General features: G+C 37.3%; 1 protein-coding gene across 5 annotated transcripts in view; it reads right to left on the reverse strand.

Moving 5' to 3' along the window:
* The window catches only part of NAALADL2 (N-acetylated alpha-linked acidic dipeptidase like 2), a 363,639-nt gene that overhangs the window by 183,348 nt on the left and 167,285 nt on the right, over nucleotides 1-13,006 (reverse strand). For all 5 annotated transcript variants that reach the window (XM_071752638.1, XM_071752640.1, XM_071752641.1 and 2 more), the window contains one exon: nucleotides 2,706-3,207. In XM_071752638.1, the coding sequence (XP_071608739.1) occupies nucleotides 2,706-3,199 (494 nt within the window). In that variant the 5' untranslated portion in view covers nucleotides 3,200-3,207. The remainder of the gene's footprint in view (nucleotides 1-2,705; nucleotides 3,208-13,006) is intronic.

The following is a 13,006-nucleotide window of genomic DNA, read 5'->3' on the forward strand; positions in this document are numbered from 1 at the left end:
TAAAATAATAGCAATATTTATGATGACCACAATCTTGGCAGTTAATGAGAGCAAACTTGAAGTCAGTGATTATTTCCCTTGTCTTCTTTCAAGAAAAACATAACTCAGGAGGCAGAGGGGACACTATACAGCAAAAATGGCAAGCTCATCTTTAATTTGGCAAAGGAAGACAAGAAATACACTTAAAATGTATAAATAAACTCATTATAAACACAAATCTGATAAAAAGTTCAATTATGTAATGACCACTGGATAGCTCATTTGCATCAAGCAGATGCACAACAGGACAGAGCCAGTTCTTGAGCTTCCCCCTTTTTAGACATAGTGAAAAGGAAAAAATCAGCAGAATTTTCAATTGCACTGAAGTGATACCAGCGACCACAAACCCATTTTAAGCAGCAGCTTGGAAATCTCAGTTTCCATTGAAAGTTTGGCTCCTTTACTTTTGAGAATTCCACAGTGCTCTTGGCAAAATCATTTGATGTTTGTTTTGAAACGGGTCCTTGAGGACCCTAAGCATTTATTATAAACTTTACAGACTTCCACATCTAAACACATTCATCGTTTTTGAAAACAGGATTTTTCCTATTTTAATAACTGCACTTGGGAGCTACAGGCACATGGGAGAGGGAGCAGGATGATGGGTGCAAAGCACAGATGACTACTCTCCACCTATGCTCTCTTGACACTCTCTAAAACAGCTCCAAGAACTCAATCTTGCCATGAAGTCTCAACCTCACTGCCCCAGGAGACAGCCTACTTCCAGCCTGTAAATTTTACAACCTTGGTCCATCTGTGTTGCCCTGGTAAGTCCTGCTGTGGATATCATTTTAAACAGTGCCTGAAGTATTCTGCATTTTGGCATGTGCCTGGTCTCTTCTGGATGTGGGATTTATGTCTTTTTTATATTCACCCTAAAGGCTTGAGGGAGCCAAGTTACACCAGGCTTGAACTGAAACCTTTTCATCTATCTTCCAAAAGAAAACTGAAATCATATTCATGACACAAACAGATATAATGCTACTGGATTCCTAACAGTTCAGTGATCTTTGCTGAATTACATCTGTTTTTACCAGTTCTGACTCTGCCAGTAGGATGGACCAGGATTTTTTCTTTTATAAATATTAACCTGAGTACATTTAGTATTCGTTTTCCTAAATGTTAGTTCTACTGACTGAGTACTATTAACAATATTTGCCCTAATTTTTCTTAGCATGTAAAACTCAATGTGCAAGGTAAGGAAAACTGCTCAAGTTTTGTGGAGACTCCTTTCTCCCTTTCAGGCAACTCTGGCAACTTTTAGTCCTCTTGAAATCTCTGAAATACCAGGAGTAAGCTGATTTCTGCTTTTTATCACCAACATCTTAATCACTTACCTAGAGAGAGTGGGCAGAAGTTTTCAAAAAGACTTACAAAAGAAAACTTTACTTAGGCAATATCATTGTTTGGGCAAATTGGCCCAAGCTAGTAATTACAACCTTGCTAAACTGGACTGAATTTCTGTAGCATTTATGTTTCATGAGAAGTAAGGTGTGAAGCTGAAGGAATAAAAAACAGCAATGTGACTTTTTTACTTAATGATTTCTAGTATCTGTTGGGAAAAATGCTTAACATGGATCCAGCTGATGGTCACTACAAGACACTTTGAAGAGCACCATACAAGTTGTCATCTGGAGCTTCCAATGGAGAAGTGGACAGGAACATCTGCATCTCACATTCCAGCAAAGTATGCAGGATAACTGCTGTTATCCTACATGATCCTCATTCAACCTAATGCAGCCTGTACAGAATCCAGTCTAAAACCCAATAAAATCCACACATCCCCTGGTGCATTTCCACACCCTCTTTTAGAAGCCCAGAGGGTCCCACTCCTCGAAACTTCATCTGACTGCAGTGTATTTCATCCCAATAGGAAGTTCCCACTCCAGACCTGCTGGCACTGCTGTGTCTTTTAGACATTTTTCTTCTAAGTCCTTTATCAGGACTGTTAGCAAAATTTCTTACCATTATTGAGTCTGATCTAAGTAGTAAGGTAAGAAAATTAAATTAATGTCATTCTCAGTAATAGTTAGAAACTGCCAGTTAAGCAGCTGCCACTTATTCCAAGTAACTCCAAATATACTATATTGAAAGAAGTCTTGTAATAACATATATTGATTTTGTCATTTTTGGGCTCTCTTTTTTCCCAGCCAACATATGTTGCATGGTGTGTATTTGTGGTGCTATGCATACACAGGTTTCAGGGCAATAGGCCTGACTCTTGCCAAATAGATGTTGAGGGAAAGCAACTTAACACAACATATGATAACAGCATTCTTGGATCAAAACACTGTGTTAAGAAAAATCTTGTGGGTAATACACTAAATGAACTAAGCATATGTTTTTATACTGAATCCATAGGTAGCTCAACTAATGCTTGACTACATTTGTTGAAAGAATGCAATTATGTAGCAAAAATTACCAAATGCAAACAATTATGTTAATTAAAGGACAGCAACCAGGCAAACTTAGATTCCAAAGTAGTCATATAATTCAGCTTACCTAAAAATTCTTACTATTATCCTAATATCTAGCTGAAAGAGCCAATACTGTTCCTTAATTTAAGCAGGAAAAAAATTGGTATGACAGATTTCATGTCAGTTTTTCCACAAAACCAAATCTCACCAACACCTGATTGCATTTAGAGAAAATCACAACGTACATACCTGTAAATCTGTTGAATATTTTCAGCTTTGATGTCCTTGAGAATTTCATGGTAGATATGAAGGTTATTTGGCTCTCGAGCTGTTGCAGGAGAAGGGCATTTCTTGCGTGCGTAATATCCTATCACAATTCCAAAAATAAATAAAACCAAAGCAGTGCAAAATACTTTCAGTATCCGAACAGAATTGCTGCGGTGGCTCTTTGGTGCCTGTCTTGTATAGTGTGAGATGTATTCAGGGTCTTCCTGAAGCCTCTGGAATCTTCCCTTTGGAGAAGATGATGGCTGGATGGGCTCCAGATCGAGGTCAGGGCTCTGTGAGTTCCCCCGGTGATGCTGGATGGCACCATCCAGTCGGAAATGGTCAAACCCAGGCTCCTCCAGCTCTTTTTCCATGTCCCATTCCAGTTCCAGTGCTGTGGCTTGGAGGTCATCATTGTCAAGGTATGGAGAGTGCCCCTGTGCTCTCTGGTCTGCGTTCACTTTGTGATAGGCCATCTTTTTATCTATCAAAACAAAATTTTAAAATTCCCTCAATGTTTGCTTCCTCATGTCTACATAAATCATTTATTTATTCTTTGTAAATCTGGGAGAACCAAACAGAAAAATCTGGGTTCTCAGTATTTCACTCTCCCTGTTTCCATCATCCTGTCTTCTTTTGTAGGATCAGCAGTCCATGAACATCATCAGAGGGGAAAGAAGATATTTAAAAGGAATATAATATATTGTAAGAATATGAATAAAAGGGATTTATAGGTGCCAGTGGCAAAAGACAAAAGTTATCCTATTATTTTGTCAGTCCCCAAGATAATATTAAAAAATTGAGTGAAGGCGCAGAGCTTCCAAAACAATTATTTATTACCTGAAAGTAATTTCAAAGCTTAACAACTGCGTGTATCGATTTCATTTCACACAAAATAATGCTATAAAAATAAAGTTGAAAAAGTAAAAATAATATCACTTGCCTAATCTGATTCTAAATACAAGGAAATGATAAGTTGAAAAAGAAATTTCAGGGTGACACTGTACTTACACATCAATATAAGCCTTCCATTTAGATGGAACATTCTATTATTTATAGCTATTTTAAATGCATAGTTCCTGAATGACTGATGAATTTACTTAGAAATTGTCCCAGCTGTTTTGCTCCACTTATTTTTCCCATTTTAATGAATCAAAAGCACTGTCAGGTATTTATATCAAAATCACTTCTTTAATAGCAAGGCATATCGGTGGAACTTCTAGATATTTCTATGGCAGTGTGAGCCCTCTAATGGGAACCCTGACCTCCAGTGCAAACAATTCAAAGTCAGTTTTCAACAAATCATTTTTAACAGACTGCAACAATCGGCTGCTGTTTTCCTGTGTACTTTGACAAGAACTATTCCATCATGTAACCACAGGAAATTTAAGGCTTTTTAAGTATCAGACTCACTCATCGATGAGAGTAAAATTAAGACCAAGATACTAAACTTCTCACAGTGATGGATACTGGACTGACACCTACAACACTGCATTATCCCTTTGTTTCTACATTTTAAGGCCTTTTATTTCTCTAAAACTAAGCACCACCCAACATTACTGAGGCCACATAATAGACGAACATACTTTAAATAGAATTTTGCTTTCTGAAGCTCTGAAGAGAGCCAATGGTTAGAAAACACTGATATAATGAAACAGATCATTGTCCACTGGAAGACTATCTTGCTTTATCTTCCTTTCCTGATACAGTCATACAGATATCCCACAGCTTTCAGGCAGCCTAGGAACAGTCAAGACCTTGTGGTAAGCACGTCAAGGGAGGTCTTGTCAACACTTTGCAAATCAACACTCTACGTGCAGTCCATATTTTTCTATATGCAGAGCTGAGCAAGCAGAACTAAAACCTCTTAAATTACTGTGAAAATCTACATTATTTCTTTAAATAATGATAACAAATGTTAGCCTCTAAATACCAGTTGAGTCAACAAATGGCTCACTCCTGCAAAGCATTCTAGCTGAACTTTACAGACTTCCTGTTGGCCCAGCCCTCATGTTTGTGAAGGTTTCTTAATATTCTATGGAAATTGAGCTAACTGATTTTCAAATTATTTATCTCCCTTTTCACTCTGTCTCCATGTTTTGTTGGTGGAGGTATTAATTTGCAAACCATGAATGCCAGAGGTCACTACTATTTAAGAAGTACCCAACAACCTCATTTTTCCAACTCCACTTCATACTTATTACTAGAAATTAATTTAAAGGCAAGGTTTTATCCTTTAAAAGCAAAACAAATCATTAATGTATTCCAGAGATACATAATTCTGACCCTGGAATTAGTACAGTCATTTAAGAAAGTGTTTTTGCCAAAGAAATAAACTCTTAACAAATTACTACAATATTACCTATAGGATAGGAATTGAGGCAGTTTTTTTCTATGCAGTTGCATGGCAAACATTAATCTTGCTGAGTTTTTAAATGGTGATCATTGCATACCCCTGATAGTTAAGTTTTCTCTGTATTTATGACATACTAAAAATGTATGTTTTTGTTTAATGGAGTGTATTAGTAAAGGCTATTTAAATCTAGACATAAGCACGCAATAAAAATTCGTATGAAATTTCTTTAAATGTTTTTTAATGGACATAAGTTGTAACCACATTCTACATCTTAGTAACTTGGCAACTCAATTTTCATACAAATCACCAAAACCACTTAGCTACAGAAAAAACCCCAAACAACTAAATGAGCTAAAATAAAAATCAATATTCAATTCACTTTTGCATTTGAGAACAGTCTTTGGCGTATGGGATCTTATTAGAAACGCATGTGCTCTAGTTAAAGAATGCAAAGAATGCACGAGTTACCCCAGTTAGCATCTTCACTTTTTCTACTACTATTGCCAAATTGGTTATTGGGTTTTCAGGACCAAATTGGGGTAAGCACAACTTACCCCAAAGTATCTGAGGTTAGGACCCAAGGTATATTTAACTATATCCTGCTTCTCAAGCACAAGTCATTTGTGTCGTGCAATCTAGATGAGCTGGATCATTAAAGAAGTAGGCATGATTAAAATATCATGTCTAAATGTAATTTTCAGTAGGTTAGAATAAAGAAAACACTCCACTGAGAATAATAAAAAAACAGACAACAGAAACAGAGATCAACTATCAAGTCAACTACAATGCAGTAGTTCAGTCTCCTCTATTACAAAGACCATAAAGTGAACGTATTTTTGAAAGACGATTTAGAAAGCTTCAGGAGACAGAAAATCCATCCCATCTGCCAGCAAGCTATTTCAGCATTTAATTGCTGTTAGATACATGTCTTACTATAAAGATAAAGGAATAACTACAAAATGGCAGAAGTCTGCATACGCAATAAGTGAGCTTAAAAGCCATTCCACAGACAGAGAAGGGAATCATAAACCCTGGCATACTGGACAGAACCAAGCTGAAAAGCAATAAACTTGATGAGCATTTCTATACTTCCACTTATTTGTGGGGAGAATGTTTATAGAGGTATCAAATCAATGCTAAATAGTCTTTCAATTAGCTGTACACAAGAAATCAGGAGAGTCAGCTTTATCATTATTGACGTAATGAGCCCATTTCAAAACTATCAACCTGTTCTTTGATCTTAAAAATAACACATTTACATCCCGTCTGATAGGTGCATCTTGTTACTTTTTTTTTTTTTTTTTTTTTGGTGGCAGCTTTCCTGTTTGAACCCCTTATCAATGGAGCCTCTGCAAACTATATAATAAGGGCTATGTGAAAGGTGCTGCATCTGTATAATAATAACAGCAGCTAATAGCTCTACAACAGAAAGGTCAGCTTATATGAACATTTTATGAAGCCAACAAGCAAAGACTAATACGAATATATTACAGTAACTTATTTGTGACTGGTGCTGTAGTTGTTAAATCCAGTTCATTAACAACTGAGACTATTAGGAGGCTGATTTACAACAGGAAGAGTGGCAAGTGTTAATGTGCTGCCTGTAGTGAACTGTCTTGAGCCATTCAGTGTTCAGTACTCAATGGGAACAGTACTCAATTTGCTCAGGAATTGTACTAACAGCATTGCAGCTCCTTTGTATAGTCACAAAAACAGAAATCCAGGGTTGTTGGTTAATCTCATTTTAAAGGTTCTTTCACTTCGATTTTCTTCTCAGTATCCTCTATACAGAGTACTTTTTCTTTAAGTCCTTGTAATCCTTTTAGGTCTAGGCAAGCCCCCAAAGAAGATATAAAGTCACCTGTTTAAAGGGCAAATAGCTGTACTTATCACAGAAATCAACACCCACTGCACGTAGGTGTCCTTAAAGGGTATAAGACAACAATTAAGTACTTTGTTAAATGAGATGATGCCAAGTTTCAGGACTAGGCAAATTTCTTCAGAGTTATAAATCCCTGACAAAAGTTATTTGCAGAAGAGATTATGATGCCCTTGTCAACAGCAACATTACAGTACACTGTAATTCAAAAAATAATGTGGTATTTCCATCATTGCTTCCTTAATTTTCTGCAGTAATGGTTTCTCCCTTCCCTCATGTTTGGGACATGGGCTTGGCAACCAGCTCAGTTACAGCAGGACAATTAAGTTCCTTGTCATTCTGCACAACCACTGCATAAAACCAAATGACAATACTTCACAGTTGTTTACATCTCACTCACTAACTCAAGATAAACACAATCTGAAAAAAAAAGAGCAACGTTCTAGCAGGAGGCACAAGAGAGACCAGTCTTGACCAAGAACACAGCTAATCCTTGTTTCTTCATGTAACACTAATAAGTACTTTTTGGCATACTGGAATGATGTAGACTATTTAACATCTTCAAAATCTCTCACCAGTTTCAGAACAGTGCTCCAATGTGTTGGCCACTTGAGCTACAACATCCTGGGCCATCAGGGCTTGTGTAGGTACCCACATATGTATTTACATGCTGCATTTTCAGAACCTCTGAAGTTCTAGGGCTCAGAGAAAGGACTGAAAGGAAACTCCTTCTCACCCATCAGGCAGCCCTAACAGAAAGATGAGGCAGACTCAAATGGTCTCTGATATGCTGGGCTTGTAACTCTAAGATGGAACATCACCATCCTCAGACAGGTTTAATTGCAAATATCTATTTGCCTGAAACAAAATTACGAAATACTTACTGAAGGCATAGTAGCTAGCAGCGTCCTGCTATATGGGTAGTCTAGCTAGGAGGTTTATTAAAACTGCAGCATAATCAGATCACTACAAGTGGCCCTGTTATGGAGCTGCAACCCCCCTCCAGCATCTTCCTTGGTTTTCCCAGGGGATTGCAACAGCTGATGGGGTGGGAAAAGCCAAGAGTCCCTCAGAAACAGAGCTCTGGAGTTCTTATCCCTGTTTCAGATTTCAGGAACTTGGAGACATTTACACACTTCCAAGAAACAAAACACATCCAGAAGGGATGCAGTTGCAAAAAGTAAGAACAGGGTCCCTGCAAAGGATGTTTTCACCATGTCTTTCAGTCAGCCCTTCCCATAGTTTGGTTTCAGCTCAGCAATGCTGGATCCTGGGTGAAAGCATCAGATGAACCCCTCTGCTGCCTCACACACACTGGGGTTGGGGATGGTCAGCAATAAGCTCCTTGCAGAGCAAACACCACCTTCAAAACTGTACTCTGAGCACCTTAATCTTTCTCTTTTCCCATTTCATCTCATCTCAAGTGCCTGAAAGCTAACCTAATATTCCATTTGCTTGCATATATTTTTTCCAGATTCAAGGTTTCATCAATAATATATTTTACCTTACAGTTCCCTAGACATTATAAATGCCTCTGAAAAAAAATACACAAAGCTTTATCAGGATAAAAACTATTACAGGCTTATTGTTGAATTCTTTGTTAAATAAAATTACTGTAAATGGTGTTTAATTTGAATATGCTGACACTAACAACTGCAATAACAGGCCCTAGCAGTTCTTAAAGTTAATTTTACATGATTCACATCTGCTCTGGAAGTTCTAACATAGTCAAGTCTCTGGTTTGGGCACATATCAGTTTCAAAAAAATGTATTTTTTTTCTTGTTATTAACAGTTTCACACATTTCACATTGAAATTATAGTAAAAAAGCAATTTTGACTTTAAAAATTTTGAAACTGTACACATGAAAGGTACTAAGCTTTAAGAAACTGGGATGATGGGACTCAACTACATTTCAAAAGGTACAAACCAACTTTACAAAATACCATGTGATTTCAACCCATGTCTCTTTAAAAACAGAATCAGACTCCAAAACAGTCACTTTTATGGGTGAGCTGCAAACAGGAATCTGGCCCTATACTGAACAGACCCTTCACTTCCCATTTTTAATAATCATTGCCAAAATCTAGCAATGACAATATTAACACATTCTGCTGTGGGGAAACACACCACACAAGTAGTATATTTCTGTTGTCACCATCCCACAGTCCTCTAACTTGATATAGAAAAGCAGGTCAGCGTGTATATATATATGTAAATATAAATATTTATCTCACAGTATGTTTTTTTTTTTCCATTTCTTGCTTACTGGGATTTTACTGAGTTTTATCAATTTCAATAATGAGATGGAACCCATACAAAAAATACTATGGAGCTGAAGATGGCAACATTTACAATTTAGCTTTACTGGAATTTTACTGTATTTTGATAAATGACAGCTTTAATGATCTTGTGCGTAGTTTATAGCAGAAAGCAAAGTAATTCAGTTAACATAATTTTCTGCTTTTTTTTTGAATGATCTGTATCCAAAGAATTCAGAAAACAAGCAAGTTCCCTTCCTAATCACACCAAATTTATTTTCTGGGTGAACTTTTGAATACTAAAGTTCAAGTACACGGTGACATTGCCATGGCAACCGCTGCTGCAACCAAAGATGGGAACTTGTTTCTGAAAGCACATTTATATACCTGTACACACATGCTGAGGCACACTGATGCTCCAGACTCCTGTCACAAGGCAATCGAGCTGGTCACAGGTTATTGATCCTGACTCTGCTCCTGGCAAGGCAAGGGGACATTTGCTGAAGCCATTAAGCTGCAGCAGCCCCACGTATGATACATAAAATGCAAGGTCGTTTCCACATATTGTGGTCATGAAGCCTTCAAGCCATTACTCCTGTTTCTAGGACCTAAAGGAGGAAACCTTAATTTGCCATAAGATGTAATATTAAAAGATTTAGGGCTTCTCCAGATATAGGCAAAGAATGGAGGGGTAATATGTTTGGAGTCCTTGACTTTTTTTTTTTTTTTTTTTTCCTAAATCTCTGCCAAAATAAGCTGTCAAGTTTGAGAAGTCTCAAAGAGTTTGGCCATTTCGGTCTGCCTGGAGGTGTAATTTTGCATGGTGTACAAGTCCTGTGAATTTATCACAACACATTATTTCACACATAGTCAACATGGTGTGACATTCAGCATCCTGAATCCGCCGGTGTCTACATGCTGACGTGAGTGCACGGTTTCTCTTTGAAAGAAAATCCAAAGAGTGTTTAGTTTAGGTCCTCAGTGCATTTCTAGGGGTAAAAAAAAAAAAAAAAAAAAAAAAAATAATATCAAAGGAAGAATCCTTTCCTTCTGCTGTTTCATCTGCATACCGAGATATCTGTTAGGCAGTTCAGCCACTCTTGGCACAGCCTTTCTTTCATCAGTCAGCATGGAGTTCAATGTGGAAGCATCTCAAATGAAAAAAATGATTTATTACTTGAGTATCACTTGCTCTTCAAACATGTTTAAGAACTGTGATGAAGTAAATCTACATGTAAAGCTCTATGTAGTAGTAATAGATGCACTTTCAGTAGCTTTCCAGGAAATTTTACACTTTGATGTCAGCCCTTCTGGAATTACGTCACAAAAAGCAGCTAAATCTGGTTCTTTTTTTCAGCCAAGTCCTACCCAGATGTGACCACAGAGAGAGAAGAGAGAAGAGGCACAGCTGCTTAGCCAAAGGATTTATCTTCAGTCTCTCTTTGATGGACTTCCAGTCATCACTCAGGGAAATCTCTCAGCCTTGCTGAGAGTTATGAAGATGTATGATATTAAATAGAGGTCCATCATCCCAAAGACTACTTCAGTTCTCATCTGTCTACCTCAGCCTGTTATAGTTGATTTTGACAATTAGAAGTTGACAGCTAAACTTTTTTTTTATTCAGAATTTCTCAGAGACTGCTATTAGGCTGAACTCTGGGCAGTTCTTACCAATACTCTTAGTTTGTACTAATGAAGTTACAGCAATAATTTCTTTTAAAAAAGTAAACATAATACTTCTTGAGTGCAAATCAAGCAGCCTTGGAGATGAGCATGGTAAATAATTCACAATCTAAAATAAACAGATCAGCTGCTTTAGAAGAAAAACTTTTAACAAACCTTCTTGTTTTTTTACAGTAGGACAGAGTTTGTGCATAGCTATTAAAGCTTAAATTGTTTATGCTGTAGTACTTTTTGATTTAGAGAGCAATTGAAGATAAGCAAAGTGTGCATTATGACAAGAACAAAGAGGACATATTCAAAAAACATATAGCTTAGTATACTGAGTTAAAGTAGGCTATAAACTATATAACTGATGCTTAGAGGTATTTTAGAACTTTCCATTTAGATCGGGAATCGTGCATGAACAGAAGGACTAATGGTTTGTGCTAATTCAGCTTTATCCCATCAGCTAAATGTGTGCTGACAATCCCGTAAGATGCTGCATACTGATGTTCAGGTACACAGAGTTGTAGAAGACAGATAGTGATGTTTGGGAACTTTTCAACTAATCAGAAAACTACAATCTCTTTTTACAGAAAATTACAATCTCTTTAACCCTTGATTAGCAAAGGCTACAAAACAGCAGCTGTGGATGACTTGTCACTCAGCATACTATCCATAGAGGCTAATAGTAGTTCCCCTCTCCTTTAAAAAGCAGAATTAATCCAAAAATACAAGCAACAGCTTTGAAAGACTAAGCCCTCTTTTCCCTGCTTTCAGCTACGTAACAGAACAGTATCCATGTCACAACAGAATACTTTACAGCTTACTAAAAAGATGGGACAATAAATCAATTACACTAATTCTCTTAATTCTGGAAAGTCATACTGAAAAGTTGACAATCCACAGAAGCACAGAAAGGTTGGCTGTCAGGCACACCTCTGGGGTCACCTCCTCCCAGTCACACCGGGACTGCTGCCAAGAACAGATTGAGCTGCCTCATCCCTAAGCTGAACTCATCAAGCATTAGTCAGAGCTAGAGGGTTCAATATGAACACAAATGTATGTCATTTATCTCCTTTTTTTCCTGTTATCAATTCATCTGGTTTTCAGTAAAACTAACACCATTTTGCAAAATAAAACACCCTCAAACCTGTAGTACAACCAGTCCTTAAAATTCACTGTTAAAAAAAAAGCAAAAAGAAACAAAAAAAAACCCCAAAACCCAAACAAAGCTAACAAAGCCGAAGACAAAACACAAGAAACAGAGGGAAAAAAAGACATAAATGGAAAAAGAAACTGAAGTCTTAACACAGAGATGTAACAGCCACAGCATGAAAAATTCATTTCCATTAATGAGAAGTGGTTGTCCCCAGGCCGGCGCCCTTTGAATGTGAACCATGTTAATCAGAGTGTATGAGCATTTGCTGGAAACTCTTGGGATAGCAAGCAACCATCACTATATAGCAAGCCTAGCAGATTAGCAGCTGGCTAAAAACTGCTTGACTTGTAACCCTTGAAGCACATGAATGCTGCAGAATTCCTGAATCACTGGTAAATGAAGCATTTCATTTCTGGGGCTCACACTTGTCGCAGTCTTTGACTCAATTTGCACATCACCAAAACAGGTGCAAAACATCCTTCTCCACAGCATCTTTATGTAAGAAAGCAGAGAATTAATTAGCAAATGTGTAAGCATTGTGTCAATTTAGATTTGCTCATGCATGCTTCTACAATGATCTGTATTGCTATCCTACATCTCTAAAAAACCCTTCAGTAACTTCAGCTGAGATAGAGCAAGAGGAAAACACAGTCCCCAGCAGGTTTGGATATGGAGAACATTCCAGCTTCTTCAAAGACCTAACAGGATAGCAAACCAAGCAAACTTCTCATTTCCAAGAGGTCCTTATAAACCTTAAACTTACTGAATAAAAACAATCCAGATTTACACTTCATCTGGCAGCAATACATTTAATTGCTTTATCTGTGTGCTTATGCTGTGTTATCATAGTCACAGAAACAGATGGAAATGCTCAGTACTCCATGCAACTTTGTTTTTAAAACAGTTGAGTTCCATGGAAATGGAAAAGCTTTTTATTGACTTTATTCCCAAACTAATCCTAATC

This window comes from Heliangelus exortis, chromosome 9, assembly GCF_036169615.1.
Source record: "Heliangelus exortis chromosome 9, bHelExo1.hap1, whole genome shotgun sequence".
Lineage (NCBI taxonomy): Eukaryota > Metazoa > Chordata > Aves > Apodiformes > Trochilidae > Heliangelus > Heliangelus exortis.